The sequence below is a fragment of the Mustela putorius genome, unplaced genomic scaffold (assembly GCF_011764305.1).
Source record: "Mustela putorius furo isolate JIRA1106 unplaced genomic scaffold, ASM1176430v1.1 tig00000129_pilon_pilon_pilon, whole genome shotgun sequence".
In the NCBI taxonomy this organism is placed as follows: domain Eukaryota; kingdom Metazoa; phylum Chordata; class Mammalia; order Carnivora; family Mustelidae; genus Mustela; species Mustela putorius.
Window position 1 is genome coordinate 5,728,505 of NW_025421290.1, and position 24,613 is coordinate 5,753,117.

At 36.6% G+C, this 24,613-nt stretch overlaps 1 protein-coding gene across 1 annotated transcript; it reads right to left on the reverse strand.

Annotated features, from left to right (window-relative positions):
• Positions 1–35: 35 nt before the first annotated feature.
• SAV1 (salvador family WW domain containing protein 1) lies at positions 36–23,490 on the reverse strand. Its single transcript, XM_004738751.2, has 5 exons — positions 23,358–23,490; positions 20,170–20,613; positions 9,984–10,254; positions 6,397–6,540; positions 36–353 (listed from the first exon to the last, which is right to left on the reverse strand). Exons 1-5 carry the CDS (start codon positions 23,449–23,451, stop codon positions 152–154), a joined length of 1,155 nt encoding a protein of 384 aa, XP_004738808.1. The 5' UTR covers positions 23,452–23,490; the 3' UTR covers positions 36–151.
• Between the last annotated feature and the right edge of the window lie 1,123 nt (positions 23,491–24,613).

Here is a 24,613-nt window from a genome sequence, read left to right on the forward strand (position 1 = left end):
ATATTTTTAATAACAAAATACATGTAAAATTAGAATTTTATAATTTCCAAAAAGCTGCCTTTATTAACCAAAGTATTTGTTTGCAGTTTTTTATCTGAGAAAATATTTTAAAGCCCTTACAAAACTTAAATTTTATTTTTAAAAAATTAACTTAAAAATTCTTGCCATGTTGTTGGGCATACCACTGCTGTCTCTGCTTGCGGTTTTCCAATTCTGTGAGAAGAGCCTGTCTGTAGGCTTCATACATTTTAACAATCTGTTCCAGTTCTTTCATGAAAAGCAACTTTAGCATTCCCTGGTATGTATCCAGGTCAGCCAGCTGGAAGAGTTCCCACTTCAGAATGTGGTCATATCTGTTTTAAAACATAATCATGCATATGTTCACAACACATACATAAATATGTATTTACAGCAACAAACTGATCTATTTTTATAAAGATCAATTTTATTATATCTAAACAAACCATAAAGCTTTAATTAAAAATAACTGAGTTGTTAACTTACTTAAATATACTACTTTTTTAGGGAGAGAACTGCTGATACTACTTCATTCAATTGAAAAAATAATTTCTATATCAATTATTGTACTATTAACATTAGACAACAATGAACACAGATTTCAAACCACTGTGGTTTTATAATTTTAAAAGAATACATATTCTATGCTTATTCATAAGTTCACCTAAAGTTTAACTGTCAGAAAGTTAAGAATACTTTAGACCTTATTATCCCCAAACACAATACACAAAAATGGGCAAAGTCACTTGTGTTATTATCATTGACAAAACTTTCTGAGGAATGCTGTTCACTACTGCAGACAAGGAACTAAATAAAAGAGGAATGAACAGGAATCATCATTCATGGGCTCTTTTCCTGAGGTTGAATATACAGTATTACAACAAAATCAAGCAGAAAGGGAAGAATAAGTTCTTTTCAAAATGAGAGTCAGTAGACTGTAGAAGTATGTGGAGAAGGACGCACGCTCACTTGTATTTACATACATCTCAGAAGGCTTTTTAGTCTTCCTTCAATGGTAAAATGATCCTATACTGACAGGGAAGTATGCAACAAAAAGGAGTAATTTACACTCTGATCTGAAAGGCCTGAAGACATAACTCTGATCTAATTTTTCCATCTTACAGATCACAAAACTAAATCTAAAGAGGCCATATATTTTTTGCAAAACTGTTCAGTGACCAAAAAATGAAAAGGCAGAGTTATGGACCAAATTACTTCAGCGTAATAGTTTTGAATGCTGAGATTAGATAAAGAACTTGAATGACAGCAGGTCATATACCTGTATGATATTGAAACTGCCCTTCTGAAACATTACAGATATAATCAGGAGCTTTAAGGTCCCAAATCCCATTCTAGTAAATTTATTTTTAAGAGTCATTATAGTATTTCCTACCCATGATCCTTTGTTTGGTAATTCATTTAACATCTTATTCCAAAAGGATCCTCTATTATTTTATAAAATGTTTTTTAAAAAGGGAAAGAGTAAACAAACAATGAACAGCCAGATTGTGCCTGGCACATTGACTTCTATTTCTGTACAACTTGGATACATGTAACCAGAATACCAGGAGCACAATATGCAGGACCACAAGATAAATGTATCTTGTTGGATACCAAATTTACCCCCTTAATAACTCAAGTGCCACAACCTATTAATAGGTATATTTGGTAGAAAGCTTTATATTCTCTTTAGTGAGAAACTCCAACATAAATTAGAGATGCCATAAGAAGTACTCAATGAGCCTTTATGAAGTAACAGCTTTGTTTCCTGGAACCTCTGCTATTCATGCAGCTTAAGATCTTGTTTGAAACAAGTTCCTTATTCCTAGCAAAAAATCTTAATCCTCGAGTCAGAATTCCATAGCTAATGGGCATTTCAGCAATGTCAACTGATTCAAAATGCTTAATTTATGCCAGTTGAACTATAAGAAAAGTAAAGCTTATTTATCATCTGTGCTTTCTAGCAATGAAAAAGAGAGAAGATTAATTGGTAAATATCATACTTGTTTTAAGGTATGAACATCATTCTGTATAAACATTCAAGTTTTATAAAAAGGGAAAAAAAAAAGCTTCAGGCAATTTTCTCACTTCCCAAGCACAGCATTTAGCATCAAAAATAGGATTAAGGGTAGAAGCAAAAAAATCAGAAAATTACAGAAAATCCTTTGGGACGAAGAAAATACGCTCTAGAAGGGCACAGATGAGAAAAGTATGAAAGGTACCATGTGCCTTCCAAAATCTTGCCCCTGCCATTTTTACGGAATTACTTCCCTTCTCATGTAATACTTCCTGATATGCTTGTTTTGTTTTCTTTTTTAGGAGAAATGTAAAATTCCCATTCTTTTCCTCTTAACTAGACAAATCATCTGATTCCCCAGGTTTAATTTTTAGTCACTTATCGTTTAAATATACAGGTAGGGGCGCCTGGATGGCTCAGATGGTTAAGTGTCATCAGACTCTTGATTTGGGCCCAGGTCATGATCTCAGGGTCCTGGGACTGAGACCTGGTGTTGGGCTACCTGCTCAGTGGGGAGTCTGCTTGTCTCCCTCTCCCTCTGCTCATCCCACCATGTGCTCACTCTCTCAAATAAATCTTTGAAATATATATATATATACAGGTGGGGTACCTGGGTGGTTCAGCTGGTTAAGCATCTGCCTTCATGATCTCAGGGTGCTGGGACTGAGTACTGCCTAGGGCTCCCTGCTCAGCAGGGAGTCTGCTTCCCTCCCCACCACTCATGTGCTCATGTGCACACTCTAATACATAAAATCTTTAAAATACACATATACACGCACAGGTAAATCATTCAGAAAATAGGCTATAAACTATTTCAGTAGCCTATGCTTATTGTAGCACTTAAGCTGTTTTTCCCAGGGCAGTATTCTACTTATAAATAGCCCATATATGCAAACATCAACTGCTATAATCCTACAAATAATGTGTTCACCCTTCAATGGATGCAGTCTTTAAGGAGCCAAAAGTGCTGCTGTTTCCAGCTCCAGCGATCACGATGCAGCCTAAGTCCCTTCCCCATGCCTGCCTCCTGTAACAGCGTGCCCACTCTTCCTTTCTGCCTTCACCCAGAGCTGGGGTAATGGTGATGCTGCAAGACTGCCAAGCCATAGGAGTAAAATACAATCCATCCCACAGCACTGTTGGGGTGTGTGTGTAATGAAATAAATACGTTCTTGATGGTCTTTTTCCCGTTGTATACTAACCTTATCATTTATTCTGTAGTTCAGCTTGACCACAGTTTTATGATGCATTACAGACTTTTGTGAGCAGCTTCAGGAACATTAAAATTTAAGCTTTATTAAATTCATAAATAAAAATTTAGAATATAATCTAAGTCAAGTTTGGAAGTATATGCAAAAAGAGACAATTTAAAAATTTTAAAATTTCAGGAACTTAGAAGATTGGCAATTTTTAGCAAAAGGAAAAAACATGCTAGTTTTTTGACTAAAACTTTTCCTTTTGTTAAGTAAATGATTCTTCATAATCTACTTCATAAATAACAGCTCATCCTTTGTTGATAACAATATTAACCATTTCCACCTTCTTTAGAGACAAAAAGTTTGGACCAACTAAAAAGCAACACGTACCTAAACCTCTCGTTTTAAGTTTTTAAGCAGTAAAGAAGTACCTGTTCTTGTTTCAGTCTGGCTTATTTTGAGAGTCCTGACCTATTTGGAAAAAAAACTAAGTTGCTCATTTCTAAAAAGTTTTAAAGCTAGCTCACAGAACCAGAGTGGAAAGGGCTATAATCTTTGGGAGTCTGTTCTTTTCATAAGCAGCAAGGAATTCCATTTAAGTATGATCTTTTTCCCCAAAAAGGAAAGCTTATATGTTATTTCTAATGATGATTATAAAGTAGAAAGAATAACCTTCCTCAATCTTACCAACTCCCAGAAATAAGAAAATTTAACAGTTGGGCATATATTTTTCCAGATTTAAGGAAAATGTAAACATACATATTATATATGGCATAAAATCAGCATATGAACAAAGACTACAAATACTGGTAGGTCAAGTGGCATCAAAAGTGAAGGAAGAGATGGAAAACGGGTTTGAAAAGTCCACCTGCTATCATTCCTTACTCCATTCCCATACTGTATGGATAGGATCAAATAAAGAGGCTGCCGTGGGTTATCCCAGACACCAAACCAAGGTAAACATCTATGGATAAATGTGTACCTAATTTCAAATAAACTAAAATGAAACTTTTGAAAAGCATGGTTTATATCTTGCAAAGTAATATCTATAATTAAAATGTTTTTAAAAATTACAGTGTCAGGGCTTAAATTTGACTTGGAAAAGAAGAACCAATGTTTTGGGACTAGAACCCTGGTAGATGGTTTTGTCTCCACATCAGACCAAAGATTAACAACTGTGAATTTACAGACCGAGAAGAATGTTTACATTGGCCAAAAATTAATAAATAATTATAGTAAATGACCATTAGCTTTATAAGAATGTTAATCTGGCCTAAATAAGTGAATCATAATCAAATAATTATGACACATATCCTTGAGGTAACTAACCATTCAAATTAAAAGCCTGAAAATAAGCTAATAAAAACAAATGGCTCTAAGCAAGAAAGATAACTTCTAAAATCACTAGACTAAAGGCATACACATAAGCCTTTTCCCTGCCACTTAAACACACAGTTGGTAAATACATAATACGGTAAAAAAAATTTAGATCAGAGTTGGTTTAACCTCTTGCATATTTTGTTTCAATGATCATCCTTTAAAATTATGGAAAAAGAGTTACTATTTCAAAAAAGTATATATGAAAGGTTTTACATTCCTTTTTTTTAAATATCAAAGATTTAATTTTTTTCCCCAATTCACTGTCCAATCATCTTAAACTATTTAAAACTCTTCTTTGGGCTATTTTATGCTATTAATTTTGGTTAAAAAGAAAGAGTAAGGCTACAAAACCCAGAAACTAAATATTACCTTACAAAGTTGTTAAAAGTATATGCACTCATATATGAAATGCCTAGCAAAGTTTAAAAAGAATTTAATAGCCGCTCAGTATATATTTATTAAATAAGTTATTAATGACAAAAATTAAGAGTATGATCCTTGAAACTGGAGATAAAGGTTCAAAATCTACCACTTAATAGTTGTATTTTCTTAGCAAAGATAGAGCTTCCATTTTTTTTAACCTGTAAAATGGCTTTTAGAAAGATTATATGAGATAACATATGTAAAAGTTTAGCATCATAAGATACAAACAGGAAGCACTGGATAATCAGTAACTATTTGCTTTCAAAAACTCTTTTCCGAAACCATGGCACTTTGTATATACCAGTGTTATTAATCTTTATCATGTTGGGTTATTGATCTGAGTATTTACTTCTGTTTTCCCAGAACAGAAAAGGCAGCTTTCATTTATTCATGATTGTATTTCAAGAATAGTGCCTACTATGTCACCCAGTAAATATCCTCAATGAGCCTGGCAAATTCACAGTCATCTTTAAAAACTAGCCCACGTATTTTCTTCTTCAATGGAGCTTTCCTTGCTCTAGTCATATCATAAGAAGCCCTAGTAAGTGCTTATGCAAAGCAGTCACCATGCCATGTGCTTGAAAATGCATGATCACTTAACCCCCATAGCTCAGTAGAGAGGAAAAAAACTTGGATCTAAGTTCAGTGACTTGCTCAAGGTCATTCAGTATGCAGGTGATGAAGCCAGAAATCAGACTCCATTTCCTTCCTGAGTGATCTTGACCGCTATTCTATACCTCTACCCCCAAGAATCATCATCATCATCTTTACTTAGCTCTCTTAATGTGCAAGGTATTATCATAAAAATACTTTAGATGCTCTATTTTATTGAATTTCCAATAACCTTAAGAGTAGGCACTATTCCTACCCCCAATTTACAGAAGACAAAACCAAGTTAAGCACTCTGCAAGGAGATACACAGCTAAAAAGTATCCGTGAACTCAAATCATTTCATCCCAGAACTTGCAGCCACTACCTGTATTATTTCAACACCCCTGTGTCCTGCTGCTTCATCCTTGTATCTTGGATTTCCTTGGGTCTGTCCTTTTATCACACGGTATATATCACTTATTTACAAGTTAATCTCCCCTACAAGGACATAAGCTTCTTACTATATCCCTAATATAACACAGGTCTCCATACAAAGAAAGTGAAGAATTAGTAAATGTTTGCAGAACTTACATTTCTAGTCAATGATTTTTCTAGTTAATGATTTTCTATAAGCTGTGATAATTTTTTCAAGTAAAAGAATTTTTAGAAGCCCAATATTAAGAGAAAAAACACAGTGCTATGTGGGTTAAGCAGTCCAGGGACTTTGGTTCCACTTACCCCTCAACAAAACTATGTCATAAATTCACTTACTTCACAGGGGCTCGAGCATAAACCTGAAGCCAGTCAGGAATTTCTGCAGTGTGATATGGATTTGCAGGTACCAGAAGGGACTGATTTCTTTCGGTTTGCTGTGGCTGATATGTGACAGGAGGGGGTTGGTCATACCGAGGTACACTAAAAAAAAGGAATCAACATTCATCAGGATAAAGACTCTAAATCTAAACAAGAAATTGTAAAGAACAAATAATATTTAAATGTTTTTCAATGTGCCTCTTGCCCAAACTGAACTCCTTCTACCACCTTAAAAAAACACAGAAGTCTGACTTTTTTTTTAACCACACCATAAGGTGAAGTAAAATACACCTTCTTCTGGAAACTAGTAGGTCACTAGTGATGAATATAAACCCAAACTAAATATTTATAAAAAAATTTTTAAGATTTTATTTGAGAGACTGAGAGAGAGAGAAGACAACTGGGAGGAGGGGAAGAGGGAGAGGGATAAGCAGACTTGCCCCTAAGAAGGGAGCCCAAAGTGGGGCTCAATCCCAGAACCCAGAAATCATGACTTGAGCCAAAGTCAGACACTTAAGCAACTGAGCCACACAGGTGCCCAAAATCTTTACATATTTTTAAGAGATTTCTTCTGTGTGGTATTTATTCTTTTCAAGGAACTTAAAAGGAAGCTATAAAAAATTTGGAGCTAATTATTACCTTTATACTGAGGCTTAAAACTTAAATAATAATTTTCAGTAATAACTAGTAATTAGCTGTAAATTTATACTGGAAAGGTTGACAGTTTCTCTCAAAATGAGAATGGATGCTTTCTTCCTCCTGTAGGCTGAAAAGGGGATTTGGAATATGTAGTACACTGGGAATGAGAACTGTGATTAAATTATCCACATTAATTATTTTCTGCTTTTACCAACTTATGAGAGCATAAGTGAGAGTTGAGTTAGAGTTGACAAGAACCTATTTTAAATCACAGAGACTTAAAGCAAAAAAAAAAAAAAAAAAAAAGAAAGAAAGAAAGAAAGAAACAGACCATGCTTTTAATTAGTTCTAATATCCTAACCGGTAGCACAGAGAGAATAGCAATAGGAGGAAGGAGTTATATGGGAAAAATGCTAAGGAAAAAAGCACTGAACCACTTGAAGCCTAAAGACTAAAATTTGGAAGGCCAAATGATCTATTCCAGAACAGGACACAAAACCGGAAGAGCCTGCTCCAAACATCAACATTTATGTGTATATCAGAAAAGGTCACTGCAATACTAAACTAGGATTAAAATAATTGTTAGGCTGTGATTAATACTTTATTTTATTTTTTTATTTTTTTTTTATTTTTTTTTTTTTAAAGATTTTATTTATTTGTCAGAGAGAGGGAAAGAGAGCGAGCACAGGCAGACAGAATGGCAGGCAGAGGCAGAGGGAGAAGCAGGCTCCCTGCCGAGCAAGGAGCCCGATGTGGGACTCGATCCCAGGACGCTGGGATCATGACCTGAGCCGAAGGCAGCTGCTTAACCAACTGAGCCACCCAGGCGTCCCGTGATTAATACTTTAAAGATCAATATCCAGATGGCACTGCAATTTTACACTTATCTCTTCTTTCCTAAGTAAGTACTAAGTAGGTACAAAGTGAAATATCCTTTGACAGCACAACTCGGGTGGGAAAGAACTGAGGCTTTGAAGACAGGCCTGAGGTTTTTAACCTCAGTTTGGCTACTTCACAAGTTATATGAATGTGGGCAAAACTGCTTCACTTCTCTAAGCTTCAGACTTCTTATTTGTAAAACTAGAATAAATTCATACCAAAGATGATTCTTCTCAACAATAAATGAGCTAGTATGTCAAGTGTTCTGTACAAAGATTAGCATAACAGAGACAATCAAAAATAGTTATTAGTGTTATCTATGTGAGTTTAAGAAAGATGTTTGTTCTCTCCAGTTTAATGTCTACAGAGCTGGTAAGAGTAGCAAATTGTGAAAACACCTTGTAAACTATAACAATTCTATAATAATGTAAGGTTACTAATGATAAACAGTCAGCTCGATATACTCTCAAATCTGGTTGTCTGGACCACAAAGTTTTCTGCCACCTGGTGAAAGCAATCTGTAATCATGTTTAGTTCTTTTTTTCTTTTCTTTTTGCATTTTCCATCATTCTTTGTCAGCAAACACCTGGCTGCACTCCCACTATGTATCTGCCCGTGTGCTGGATGCTGGGACACAGCAGGGATAAGTGAAATTCATCCCTGCCCTTGATGGGGAACTGTGATCAGGTCAGAGGAGGACTCTAAATTACTCCCAGGTCACAGGCCTGAAAATGGAGGCCAGCAGCTTGCCTGAAATGGTTTAGAGAGTAGGCAAAGAGACCAGAGCCCAATACAGGCAGAGAAGTTGGTCTGGCTCTTTAGAAACGGTGACAAGTTCAGCTGTTCAATTAACACTGACTGAATACCACTAAATGGAATCACTGGGAAAAGAAACTTTTCCAAGTTGAATGAATAAATCCAAATATGTAAAATGACACAATAGGGGCACCTGGGTGACTCAGTGGGTTAAAGCCTCTGCCTTCAACTCAGGTCATGATCCCAGGGTCTTGGGATCGAGCCCCGCATGGGGTGCTCTCTTCCCTTCCTCTCTCTCTGCCTGCCTCTCTGCCTACTTGTGATCTCTGTCAAATAAATAATAAGTAAAATCTTTAAAAATAAATAAATAAAATGACACAATAATGATAAAGCTTAGTTTTCTAGGTGGTAATATTAAAGTGTATTTTCATAACAAGTTTAATGGTTTTAAAAAATGCAGAAGTCTGCTATAACTGAAGATCATATTATGCTAAATGATACTAAGAACACCTATCAACACACTGATGATGTTCTACCTATTTTAAATCTTATGGCTCAGAGGTAGTTAACAGGAATTTATTTGTAATTTCATGACTAAACTGGTACTAGTTTTTTTATGTACTTTGAAATCCTGTGTATTTTACGTTTACATATACGGCATACCGCAGTTTGGATTAACCACCTTTCAGGTGCTCAATAACTACACATGACAACTGGCTACAATATTCACAGGGCTAAAAATCTGGACATACTGAGACCTACTGATAAGCCCAAAGGATCACTGGTTACATTTATTGAACACATCTGGGATATTTTGTACAGTGCCAGTTTTCACTTTCTTGCCTGGCAGCAGTAAGAAACAGAACATAAAAAGTCAGAAATTGAATAAAGCAGATGCTATAATTCAGAAGTATATTTTGACAAATTAGGAGGTAGGTCTGTATTATTTATAGAAATTTAAATGGAAAGAGACAGAGGTTTTTAATTATTTCAATTTCTGGGTATCTACAATAAAAAACATTCTGGTATATTAAAACAGAATCTGATCATACGAATACTGATTGTGTTTTTGAGGTTGTTTTAAAAAGTTTTTTTTAATTATTACTAAAATGTATTTACAAATCATTACTAAATACAAATTCAAAGAAAAATGTCATAAGCCTTCAAATATCAAACTTTAGGATGCCTTTCTCTTTGATGAAAATATGAGCTCAAAATCTAACATTAGACAATCTCAAAACAAAAAGTTGAAAATAAAATTGATACTACACCTAGGAGCACAGGGATGCCTATATTGAGCCTTCTTATTTGTGTGATCTACATAATAGGTTCCGAATTCTGATGATTCAACTCGCTCCCATCCTGGAGGAAGTCCTTCTCGCTCAAGGGGATGGCTCCAATGAGTTGTATTTGTGTTGTGATCTATATAATATTTTCTCCCTCTCATTGTCCAGTCCACAGACCAGCCAGGAGGAAGAGGTAAATCTTCAGAACCATGGTTAGTTAAATTTCCTAAAGATGTAGCAGCAACTCTCCCAATACCTGAAGAGAAAGATAGAAAAAGAAGAAATAGAACAATTATTCAAAGCTAAAAATTATGGTATCTGTGAAATAGTCACAAAATTAACTATCGTAATTATACTCTTCTGTTAAAATTCAAGATTTTATAATTGTAAGTAAGAATTTTCATAAACTAGCCAGTATTACTAAAATTTAATTACAAAGCAAAGGAGGAACAAGACTCCCTCTCTGAAATTAGTTTTGGTTGATGCCGCTATCACCAGGCTACACAAACATTTAGCTATTAGCAAAGCTACTAAATATGTATACTGCTTAAAGAAAAGTGAAGAAAATAAAATTTCACCACATTCAAGATTTAAGATTTGACATTTCACCTAAAACTAAAAAAAAAACAAAAAACAAAAAATAAAAACCAACTTGTAAAACTGTCCAGTTTATAATTTAAATATAATCTAGCTGTCCCCGAGAACCATTAAGTACCTTTATCAGAGATGCAACATATAAGATTTTTAACATACAAAAATCAATTAAGTATTTGCATACTAACAACAACTGGAAACAAATTATACCACTTATTATAGCTCCAAAAAATCAAATACTTACATATAAATAAAACAAAATATGGAAAACAAATTATGTACAGAATCTGTATGCTGAAAACTATAAAACAGTGATGAAAGAATTAAAAGAACCTACCATATTAATGGATTAGAAGACTCAACATAGTTAAGATGCCAATTCTTCCTGAAATGACTTTTAGGGTAATTCCAATCAAAATTCTAGCAGGAGTTTATGGTATAGACAGAAACAGTTGGGCTCTAAAATGTATATGGAAAGGCAGAACTAGAGAAGCCAAAATATTTTTAAAAATAAGAATAAAGTTGGAGGATTCATGCTACCTGATTTTTTTTTTTTAAGATTTTATTTATTTATCAGAGAGAGAGAGGGGGAGAGAGTGAGCAGAGGCAGACAGAATGGCAGGCAGAGGCAGAGGGAGAAGCGGGCTCCTTGCTTGGCAGGGACTCGATCCCTGCCAAGGATGCTGGGATCACAACCCGAGCCAAAGGCAGCTGCTTAACCAACTGAGCCACCCAGGTGTCCCGCTACCTGATTTTTTAAAGTAACTTTTATGCACAACGTGGGGCACAAACTCATGATTCCAAGATCAAGAGTCACGTGGTCTACCAACTGAGCCAGTCAGGTGCCCCTCATACTACATGATTTTTAAGACTTACTATAAAGATAGAAGTAATCAAGACAATATGGTATTGACAAAAGGACAGACAGATCAATTGAACAAAGAATCCTAAAATAGACCTACACATACACAATCAATAGATTTTTAACAAAGGTAAAAAGGCAATTCTATAGAGAAAGGGTAGTTTTCTAACAAATGATGCTGGAACAACTGGACATCCATACGCAAAAAAAAAAAATTAATCACAATCTATACCTTCCTCCTTCTATAAAAATAAACTTAAGATGGATCATATACCTAAATGTAAAACATAAAAACTATAAACCTTTTAAAAGAAAAAGGAGGGTAAGTTTTCGTGACCTTTCATTAGGCAGAGCTCTTAACCATGATGCTGGAAGTACAATCCATGAAACAAATATTGAATTGGACTTTGTCATAATTAAAAATGTTTGCTCTGTGAAAGGCATTACTGTTTTTTAAAAAATTTTTATTTATTTATTTGACAGAAAGATCACAAGTAGGCAGGGAGGCAGGCAGAGAGAGAGAGGGGAAGCAGGCTCCCTGCCAAGCAGAGAGCCCGATGCAGGGCTTGATCTTAGGACTCTGAGAGCATGACCTCAGCTGAAGGCAGCGGCTTAACCCTCTGAGCCACCCAGGCATCCCTATGAAAGACATTATTAAGAGAAAGAAAATCAAGCTACAGACTGGGAGAAAATTTCCAAATCACATATTAGACAAAGGAGTTTAATCTAGAATTCATAAAGAACTCTCAAAACACTAGGAAAGTATTTTAAATGGGCAAAAGATGTGAACAGGCACTTCAAAGAAGATATTTAGATGGTAAATGAGTAGAAAAAAAATGCTCAAATCATATTAACCATCAGGGCCACTGCTAATTAAAAAATCCCTACAAATTAAAACCACAATGAGAGGATAATACACATCTATGAGAATGGCCAAAAAAGAAAAAAAAAAAATCTAACAACACAAGTTGTGATGAGGAGGATATGGAGCAACTGAAACTCTCATACACTGCTGGTGGAAATGCAAAATACTTCAGCTACTCTGGAAAACACTTCAGCAAGGTCTTACCAAGTTAAATATGTTTTCCATATGATGCAGCAATTCTATTCCCAAATATTTAACCTAGACAAATGAAAATGCTTCTTCACACAAAAACCTGTATGGGGAGGTTTATAGTGTTGAAAAAGGAAAAAACCCCACATGTCCTTCAAGAAAATGAGTAAACTAATACAACCATACAGTGGAATCTACTGTAAAAAGAACTAAATATCGATATATGCAACAACATGTATAACCTCAGAGGCATTACACTGAGTGAAAGGAGCCAGCCTCAAATGGCTGTAAACTGTATGATTCTGTTCATATGAAATTACTGCAAAGGCAAAACAACTAGGACAGAAAATTATGGTTGCCAGGAATTTGGGGCAGGGTGAAAAGACTAAGCAACTGTCATAAACCAAAGAACACTTACTACACAAAGGGACAGCAATGACATAATTTTTAGGAGTGAATGAAATGTCCTATAAACTGTCTAGGCATTACATCAATATAGATAGATAGAGATATATATCAAAATTCATAGAACCCTGTACCTTAAAAAAAAAACCTTAAGTTTACTGTATGCTATTTGGGGGAGGGCGGGAGGGAGAATAACCTGGCTGCATTGTTTTATTCTCACATAAGAATAGTAATTGTATATAACTAATCACACCAAAATTCAAAGATTCATTTAGTTTATATCCATAGGTTAGTGGGTTAAGCCTCTGCCTTCAGCTCAGGTCGTGATTTCAGGGTCCTGAGATAGAGCTCCGCATTGGGCTGTCTGCTCAGCAGGGAGCCTGCTTCCCTCTCTCTGCCTGCTGCTCTGCTTGCTTGTGATCGCACTGTCAGATGAATAAATAAAATCTTAAAAAAAAAAAAAAAAAAGACTAAGCAACTGTCATAGACAAAGGACACTAAGGAGAAATGACAACTGCATGCAATGCAGTTGGATCCTGGAACAGAAAACTGACATTAATGAAAAAACTGGTGAAATCCAAATAAACCTTGGAGTTAATAAAACGTTCTTGACTTCAGAGACACTAAAAATAAAAACCCACTGTTTAGCTTTGGAGGTAGCTAGGGTGCCAATTCATCATCTTAAAAACTAGTAATAAAGAGAAAGATTTAGTATTTATCCTTTCTTATATGAATAGCAACCACATAATTGATGAGAGATAGTTCTTCATTATAGAAGTCCAACTAATAGAGAAGAGATGACAGAAATTAGAGTATCACCCTCTGTAACACCTAATAAAATACTGGATCTAGCCAATGATCATTATGGTTATCAAATCAACAGGTAAAAAGGCCAATGGAGAACTTCATGATGAATGAACTGTGCTGATATCTGATCCCATCATCAATTTTAGGATCAAAAAGAGAAATTAGTCATTATGTGTCTCTGGAACTGATGCAGCAGAATGTATACAACAGCCTCTATGAACTATTTTAGCAAAAAGAAAAATGCAAGAAAGAAAATAAACACAATCACAGTATTGTTTGAAAAGAAAGGCATATACTTCTAAAACATATGGGAACTATAGAAAAATAAAGCTAACAAGCCTTTTGGTGAAACTGACCTTGGCTTCTGTCAAACTGCAACTGAAGGCTTATTTAATAAGTGTAGCTTAAGCAATTTCTGTACTTAAAAAAAAAATGTTTAAACAAAAAAGAAATAAGCCAATGTACTAAAGATATGTACATAGCAAATAACTTTAAAATCACATTTTAAAGCATGCAATGGCTTTATATTTTCTCATACTTCCATCATTAGAAATGTACTACTGGCCATAACATAGAAATTTTTTAAAAAGTTAAAGTCAATTCATTGTACTCGTACTGACTTATTCATAAGAACCATAAATTTTTGCCCAACAGAGGTCCCCCTAAAAATATACAAACAGATTTCTAAATACAACATTTTTAAAAATAAAAACTCTTGGGTGCCTGGGTGGCTCAGTGAGTTAGGCCTCTGCCTTCAGCTCAGGTCATGATCTCAGGGTCCTGGAATCAAGGCCTGCATTGGGCTCTCTGCTCAGTGGGAAGCCTGCTTCCCCACCCCCTCTCTGCCTGTCTCTATGCCTACCTGTGATCTCTGTCAAATAAATAAATAAAATCTTTAAAAAAAAACCTCTTATAGTAAAAAATAAATAAAAAGGTACAAACTTTATTAAAGATTATTAAATTATTATTAATTATTAAATATTATTAAAGTTGTGAGTTTTATTAATCTGCTTAGAAAGTCCAAACTTCCATATACTGAACTTGCCTAAATCTAGAAACACATACACCTCTCCATTTAAACAGTATTAGGTACCAAACACCAAATTTAAACTAAGACAAAATGTGAAATTCATATAGAGGAAATACAAAGACCTCTCTGTAGAAACTCTTATTTTTCAGAATTAAACCTCAACAATTTGATACGGGTACAAAGATATCCTCAAAGTTCTTAATAGGTTCATCAGCTTTACCAATGCCATGTAAAATCATGATTCCTAACCTTTCCATGATACACTCCACCTTCACTTTCCGAAAGTGCCACGTACACTTATTTTTTTAGACTATTTGGGATAATTTTATAAAACCTATTGAGAGGAGGATGTGCAATACAAAAAAACTAAAAGTGAGATTTAAAACAAAACATACCTAGTAATAAAATAGGTCTAGAAGACAGGAAAAATAAAGTTCAATCAAGCTCTAACACATGAGACCTCTGCTCTAAGTTCAGCCAGAAAGTTGAAATTTCAATAGCCAAACATGTCAAATCTGGAAAAAGCAGAGAACACATAATGCTCTTATAAAAGGCATGAACACTAACAGTTACGAGTGTCTCCTCTGACCTGCCCCTTTTCCAAATGTATTATTTCATATTCAAAAGAGCCCTATAGGTGATACTATCACTATCAATTTATAAATGAGGAAACAAAGATTCAAGTAAATTATTTCCAGAATGATAGAACTGGTATACAAGTGACAAAATTATTACTAACAAAGTAATCAACAAACAAAGATCAACTGTAATTCTTCAAAGAAAAGTATGACTGTCACTAATTTAAAAAAAAAAAAAAACAAGCCACCAATTTTGAATTCAATCAGTGGAAAAATTTAGGAACCTGTTTCTGAGATACAAGGGAAAAAATTAGTTTTTCATTTTTTCAATTAGTTCCAGAAAAGAATGAGTGGAATTCATAATGTTCAAAATAACTTCCATTTGTAGGAATTAACTGCACAAACACCTTCCATTTATATAAAGTAAGGCATTCATAACTAAATACATTATTTCCCAAACACAACGATGAAGTATTATTTTGTCTTTCTACCAAGAAATATCTCTGAAGAATTTAATCTCATACAATCAGGCAGAAGATATCTGTGAAACCTATGCCTATAAAGCTCAAAAATTCTGGCTGACTAATTCTGTAGTGGTTACAGAGAATAAAATGGAATCTGGAACTCTAATGAAGGTCCACAAGCTTCAGGGTAATAAATGCTAAACACTATAGCCCATGTTACAATTAAGATGTTGATAAAGAGATCTACGAGACCAGTGCTCTAACCCGAGCTACAGAGCCCCGCTTGATAAAGAGATCTACCTTTTCTCCTCCTCTGCAAAAAAATATTACAAATAAAGTTGTGTCCCTAAAGATTATTAACCCCTTCTCAAAAATGATTCTGAGTTCCTTAAATAATTATGCATTTCCTGGAGTAAACATTACTTCCATGTTTTTGTAAAGGCTGACACTTTTCAGCTTGATTTTGGTAACTTGATTTCTTTAGTCATCTTTAAAAATAAAAGTTTTAAAAGTCCATTACTTAAAACTGTATAGAACTAAATTACTCAAATGCAAAACAAAGAAATTCATTCTGCCTTTAGTATTGCAACTGAAGACTTCCTGTTAACAGCCAAATTCCTTCCTTTGGCTCATAGAGTAGGTGCCTGCCCATTACACTGGCCAAAATGTTAAAGGTCAGATTTCACAGCTAAACCTAAAACTGGGTAGGCCCTGAAACCCCCTGAAATATCATATAAACGGTTTGGTTATGATTTAATGCAAGTGGTATATCCTGCCAGTTACTTAAGTCTATGTAACTGGCAGGATATACCACTTGCATTAAATCATTACCAAACTATTTTCTTTCATATATTCTTAATGTTTACTACCTTAGTAACAATAATCAAAATTTAAAAGTTGTGAAAATAAATCTATGGCACATCTTTACCCTCCCACAAATTTACTTTCTCCTTCTCATTCCCTGTAATTCCTTGAATTCTCTTCAGCATTAATCTTGAAAATATGGTAAGTTTCAAATTTTTTCAAGATGAATTCAAGAAACTTCCAGCTATTGTTTCATATGCAGATTTTTTTCCTTCTGGAAAAGACAGCTGATAGGCTTTTCTGCTTGGTTAGTTATTGGTTATTAATCATTCCCTGACATTTAACGGATTCCTTCAAAGAACTGTTTTTTTCTAAAAGGTAAAACATTAAATCTTATGCTCTGATGTAATTCTATTAAGTGAAATTTCTCAAGCATATTACCACTCTAATAAATGCAAATCTTTCTTTAAAATGACTTAATTTGAAAAAGTATCCAATTAACTTGTATTTTATTTATCCCTAACTCATGATTGGAAAGTTTTGAAGTCTATCACTAAACTTATAAAAAGTGTCAGACTGCCTCTAAGAGAGGATCGGTAGGAATTCAGTTCTAGCAGTATTTCCTCAATGATACTTTGTGAACCAGAATTTTTAAAACAATATTTTAACTTGGCATTATCAATTCCTCATACTTTCATTTAGGCAAAAAAGTGTTATGAGTTATCAGTGATACCTGAAATATAAATATACATGATAAAAGTAAGTGTGAAGAACAATCTGTATTTATGGTAAGCTGTGTTAATCTTTTATTCCTGCTACTTGTCAGCCACCAAAACTGTCTGAAGACTCCAGACTTGAAATCTCTGGATTCATTCGCTTAGTCAACCATTTACACAGGCAAATGTCTATCTGAATCTTCTCTCTTCCTTATCTCTCATTTCCCATTTGAGGCCAAGTCCCATCAATACAGATGTGTCCCACTTCTCTTTCTAAATGTTTGCAGCCTGAGTTGGGTCCTCATAAGCATTTAAAATAATAACCACCAATACACCAAATGGAAGATTATTAAGTCAATGGAACTCATAAGTAGCATATAACATTAAAAAACTCATTCAAGTAAAAAGCAGGGATATAAAACTGTACAGAGTATGCCATTAAAAAGATGAAGGAAATAACATATACGATGAATCTCTGGCCTGATGGGCACTTTCCCTTAACTTTTCTGTTTTTTGCAAATTTTCTACAGCAAGCAGTTATTACTCTAAAAAATGATTTTTAAAAACTTACTATTTTGGTTGGCTAACAAATCATTTCTGAGGTTTAAAACTATTTAATATTATAAATAGCCAAAATAAACACTATAAATAGCCAGTATGCAACTGTTTAATCCCTTAACCTAGACACTCTTTAAAAACAAAAAGGCTCTGGGGTGCCTGGCTGGCTCAGTCCGTGGAGCATGTGACTCTTGATCTCAGCATTATGAGTTCGAGCCCCACTCCGTAAAGATTACTTAAGGGAAAAAAAAAGTTTAAAAAAAAAAAAAAAGGACACTCATCCATGCTCATTTCTCTATGCCTAGAAAACCTTTCCTCTTTTATGACCCAAAGAGATTCCAATGTCAGCTTTCATAAAATAAGATGCTTTTACCAACTATTCTTCATTATTCCTCAATTTTCCAAACTTCTGATTTACTTCTCCATAATTTTCATTTTCTCCTTTCCTCTCCAATACCACTGGTACCCGAAAAGTCATCTTTTCTCTAGCAATCTATCCTGAGTACAACCAATAATCTTCAAATACTGCCTTCATAAAATGACTTGTCTTTGAAATCTGCAATGGCTTCTGTTTGACTCCAAACTGTTTAAATCCTTCAGATTGTAGCTGGACCACAAATCTCCATTCTACCTCATATCTTCTTTCTTCATATTAGTAGAACTACATAGTTCCTTCGATTTACACGTTCACTCTGTTTTCATTGGCCTATTCCAAATTCCTTATTTAAATGCCTTTTCTCTGCCCCATTAATCTAAAGTCCAAGCTCAAAGCAAGTCCTACCTCTTTCACGAATCATTCTTAAATATTCTAGCCTACCCTGATCTCTCCTCTGACTCCCTATTGCACTTACTGTCAATAACAGTGTTCTGTGATTACTGTGCATCTATTGGTTTTGTTCCCCAAACAAGATACCAGAAAGCAGATGCCAAAAATGTCAGAGAAAATGGGTGGCTCAGTCAGTTAAGCCCTAGGTCAGGACACGATGGACATGGAGCCTACTTAAGATTCTCTCTCCCTCTTCTTCTGCCCCCTACTCACCCAAAATACTAAATGAATGTTTTTTACACTCCTGCTCCAAACTGTTTGTTTGTTTGTTGTTGTTTTGAGAGAGGGAGGGGAGGGAGGGAGAAAAAGAGAAAGTTAAGCGGGCTCCACAGCCAGCATGGAGCCTGATGCTGGGCTTCATCTCCTGACCCTGAGATCCTGACCCAAGCCAAAACACTTTGAGCAACCCAGGCACTCCTCCAAACTGTTTTTAAGGCACCTTGTTTTAAGTTTCATGGGTTAAAAAGTAAAGTATATTTATTCTTATCCTACCAAGATTTAAAGCCTGCAACTTAATCAGGAAAAAAACAATTAGATAAAAAAGTTTAAGTTTCAGCTTGCTTCAGTTTATCTAGTGTAATCCAATACTCCGGGATTAAAGTAGAACTATCCATTTCTCCTGTCTCTTCTGCTCCTTATACAAGTATTCCCAAGTTAGCAAATATGGCAAACAGATTTTAAAAAATCATATGGCCAGGGGCGCCTGGGTGGCTCAGTGGGTTGAGGCCTCTGCCTTCGGCTCGGGTCTGATCCCAGGGTCCTGATCCTAGGGTCCTAGGATGGAGCCCCGCATCGGGCTCTCTGCTCAGTGGGGAGTCTGCTTCCTCCTCTCTCTCTGCCTGCCTCTCTGCCTACTTGTGATCTGTGTCAAATAAATAAATAAAATCTTTAAGAAAAAATAAAATATAAATAATAAAATTATATGGCTAATATTTTTATTACTAAAAGAACAAAAGGACAGACTTCCATTTGAGTCTTTTTGACAAACCTGGGAAATAATTATTGACCTAGGCAAACAGTTTTGTTAAGAGAAACAGTGTAGGCTGTAGCTGAGGAATGAAGCAGTTGCCCCATGGTATTTTTTGCCACGCCCAATTCTTCCTATCCACCTTTCCTTTCTCTGGTATAAGTCCAGGTTCTTTGAAACCCTAACCTTCCCATCTTACCAAAACTAAACCTAGATTCAATCCAACTGTAGACATTAAATTCTCTGGGTTTTCAAGGTTAACAGTCTAGATAATCTTTGGGTGAATACTAAATTTTTATAAAATGAGTTAATAAAATAAATGGACACAAAATTCTTTCACTCAGCATAGATTACTAATTATTTGTAAGCTTGCTTAGCAAAACCGGCAAAATGGAAAAGTATTTTTCTGGGAGTGTGTGCGTGGTTCCCAAGAAAATCCAGAAAAAAAGCACCTTTTTAATTGTTAATAAATCTAAACTAATGTAGGATTTGTAATTTTAAGTTACCTGAAGCATGTCTCCCCTGATTCTGTGGCATTCTTTGGAAGAGATCATGGTTGTATTCATAATATCTATAGTCTTCATGTGCACGATCTCCAAGTGGGCGCCTTCTCTGACCATCAAAATAATTATCTGAATAATAATATCGGGAACCAGAGTCTCCATTTTCAACAGCAAAATTAACTTCTGTTAAAAATGACTGAGAAGAGCCATACTCCCTAGGGACATCTGCTAGACTCCGGGCAAGATAAGAAGGTGCAGACAATCTGTTGCTTTCTCTTCTCATTATTTCATGAGGTGTTCTTTGAATTGGAGTTCTAAGAAAACTCTGATTTCTTGAAACTATTCCATCTCCAGAAGCTGAAAAGGCATTAGGACTTGAATCTGGCAGACAGATATCAGTTCGTCTTGGAATTGTTGGACCATGCCGAATAAATGAAGGCATGAGATCTACAATAAAATAAAAAACAAAGAGTAAAATAACCACGTCGGTAGGTAATAATTACCTTTTTCAAAAGTTGTTCATTTATATCTATTACCCCCCAATGCAAAATTTCAATGGACTTGAGCAAACACAATTTAAAATTCTAATTTATGATAGTACCTGGGTATTTTAGAATTAAGGCTAATTAATACCTTCCCGTGCAAATGATTTTATAATTTGCACGAATGTGGTATGTGTAAACTCAGTCAGAATCAAATGTATTCTGCATAACACTATATATAACATGATGAAATGTCAGTAAGCTTAATTATGGTTAATGAAATACTCATGAATAAATGTGTAAAAATAAGAAACAACCTAACAAAATTAAGATTTTTTTTTGCTGATTTCACTTCATTTTCAAAATTCCCAAAAATCCTTTTACAAGCAAACACAATTTCAAATATAAAATAGAACATAATGCTATTCCCAAACATGTAAAAGTGGATTCCTTTAAAAAGACTTTAAAATAATCTGATTTCCCCTCAGAATTATGTAATACCAGTACATAATCAAATGCTGGAAAGTAAAAAAGCTTAGGTATGAAAATTAAAAAATAAAAAAATCTCATTTCAAAGAGGTACACAAATGTTCAATCAGTTCAAAATATGCCAAACCTGAAACTACCACTCCCTTAAGAACAAGTAATTATAATTCAAAACAGAAGATAACAGTGGAACAATGGCCTTCAGGATATAGTACTTCTGAATACAGAACTTAAGTGGCTTAGACATGCCAGGTTACAAAGCAAATAACTTCGTAACCTGAAAAAAATTAGATTTGGAAACTTTTATTCATTTATTAAGTACACAATATTAGATAGCACTGATATTAATAAGGTTCAAAAGCTAATGAGACAGGAATTAATAAGAATAAATTTATTAATAAGAATAAGTTAATAAGAAATAAATTCGCTGTGAAGTATGACTTACATGGGGTGCCTGGGTGGCTCAGTCAGTTAAGCATGGGACTCTTGATTTTGGCTCAGGTCATGATCTCACAGGCTGTGAGATCAAGCCCCACCATGGGCTCTGTGCTCACCAGGGAGTCGGCTTGAGATTCTCTCTCCCCCTTCCCTCTGCCTCTGCCCCAACATGAGCTCACTGGCACTCACTCTCTCCCTGTCTCAAATAAATAAATAAATAAATCTTTAAAAAAATAATAATATATAGCTAACATATTTCATGATTTTAAGTAATGTTTAATAAAGTTTATTTGCAGCAAACTGCAAGCTATCATAAATTTAGCTGAAAACCCAAGAGCATATGTGAAAAATAAGCTTATAAAAAAAGGTATAAAAAAAATCAATTCTCAGGGGGCACCTGTGTGGCTCAGTCAGTTAAGCCTCTGACTCCTGAGTTCAGTCCTGATCTCAGAGTACTGAGATCAAGTCTCTGTTCAGCACTCAGCAGAGTCTGTTGCTCTCCCTCTCCCGCCACCCCTCCCCTTGCTCAGGCTCACTCTCTCTCTCCCAAATAAATAAATAAATCTTTTTAAAAAAGAAATCAACTTTCAGGGGGTGCCTGGCTGGTTCAGTGGGAAGAATGAGGGGCTACTGATCTCAGGGTCGTGAGTTCAAGTCCCACACTGGGTGTAGAGATGACGTAAATAAACTTAAAAAATAAAAATTAATATGCTAATTACTGATGTACCCACTGATCTATCTTGTTGTTCTATAAGAAAGCACTGAAAATACAAGGATAAATCTCTAAGGCTGATGATGCAGTTATTATTTAAAAAACATGCTCTTAACACCTTTCTGTGTGATCCTGGGTAAATACTAGGAACCTCTATGAACAGCTTTCCCAATTACAGAATGAAGTAATGCTTAAGTCAAAAGGTTTGTAGGAGCTTCCAAGAAGGGCACTTACACAAAGTGCCCGCTATGCAGTATGAACATCTAAATATTAGTTCCTTACCTCACAAATGTTCTAAAAACACAAGCAGAGTCAAATGCTTAAACTGAAAAGTGTGGCGGGGAGGCAGCGAGAAACTATTAAAGTTAAAAAAAAAAAAAAACTTTTTTGGCAATTTCTCCTGAAGTACGATAGAAATTTTTGCGTACTTCGCCTTTTTTTTGGGGGGGGGGGGGCGGAGTCCGGGAAGGAAGGTGGTATTTGAAGCAATTCTCACTTAAACGCCCAAACACACATGATTTTCGCTTTTCTAAGACCTGAGACTGTTGATGAGGCTTTGGAGAGCGGCCACAAAAGGGACGGTCAACTGTCACCACCTCCTCACGTCTACAATCATCAGCGAAAGGGCTAAGGAATTCTACCCGAGTTCGCACAACTTCCTGCACGGACGGGTGACACCCGAAATGTTTGCAAACACAAGGCGTATCTCTAAGTATCTAGAAGAGGAAGAAGTGGGCCCCAGTCAGATCACTTCCACCTCTTGTAGCATCAGGGAATCAGCAATTGAAGAGTTTCCGAAAGAACCTCTTCTAGTACTCAAAATGAAACAACACTCCGCCCCGGGGCGAGGAGAACGGGAAAGTTTGTTATTTTCAGGGAGGCCCACGGGGGAAGGACTACTCTTAAGTTTCTTACGCTTCGTCGGCTTTCAAACAATGACCACCACTTCGGGCACAATACACTCTTCACAGAGACCAACAGGAAAGAAAAGCCGCGGGGAGCCGCGTCGCGCGCCCGCCAGGCTCCCCGCAGCCGCTCGGGCCAGGTGTGGGTACGCCCCGCCCGACACTCACTCCGGAGCAGAGGCGACGTCTCTTTCTTCACGTACTTGCCCTGCACCTCGGCGGGCTTGGACACTTCGTTTTTGGTTTTCTTTCGGGACAGCATCCTTGTCGACGAGGCCCCAGGCCGCGTTAAGCAGCCTCTTTAGGGCTCCGCAAAGGGCGCCGGCCGGTCCCGCCGCCACCTCCGCCGGCGCCGCCGCCTCCTTCCCTCCCGAGCCGCCGCCGCCGCCGCCGCCTCCTCCTCTCCGCAGCCCGGGGTCGCCCGCAGGGACTGCTGCATGTTCGGGGCGCTAAGCGCGCCGGCCACAGCTCAGTCGCTTGTCAGTTCCTTCCCGGAAAGATACTCGCTCCGCGATGCTGCCGGAGAACTCCGTGAGCTGAGGCCAGAAATGCCCGGCCAGGGCCATGGTCCGCCGAGGGCCGCCTAGTAACCGCTACCGCCGCTGCCGCCGCCGCCGCCGCCGCCTACGTCCCGTAAACTTTCCCCGCGACCGCTGGGAATTCTGGGAAACTCGACGCTGCGCGAGCGCCGCCGCCGCCCCTCCCCCACTCCAGCTCCCGGGCGCGGCTAGGGCTGCGGGTCGCCGGGCGGCGCTGTCAGCTAACGGGCCGGCCGCTCTGTCTCCTCGGAGGAGAAGCGCGTCTTGGTGGTCGGGGGAGGACGATGGGCCAAGTCGGCCCGACTAAGTGCGGGAGGCCGTCGCGCGCTCTGGAAGTGGAGCCCCTTCTACCCACATATGTTTCCCCGGGACCTTGAGGGAGCGGACGACGCCCCCCCGGAGAGGCGTTCCCGTCGTCATTCCTTGAGTGAGGACGTCCCTCCCGGAGTTTCTTGGACTGGTAAACTCAGGTCCCTGATAACGCTGAATGCGAGCAGAGTGAAGGACCACAACCCGCAGGCTAGTGCGGAGACAAATAACTCAAGATGCTTCTTTTTCTTGAAAACATTAATCTGTCCGGTACAAATTAAATACGTATAAATCGATCATCTCCTGTGTGCCAGGGTGCGTCTCTCTGATAAAGGTAAAACAGAGGGGGAAAGCAATATGGAGTTTCTACTACCTCTTCCTTTGATAAATTCGAAGTTACCATAGTATCTCGTCATCCCTCTCATTGTTACATTGAATAGCCATGTGTTACCTCTTGGAATTTAATATTATAGTCAGAGTTTTTTAGGCTTTTGAGCACTAAAGGTAAAGACATGAAATTTTTTAATTTAAAACAGAACTTAGTTTCTTCTGTATAACTTAGAGGAGCTGCCAAAT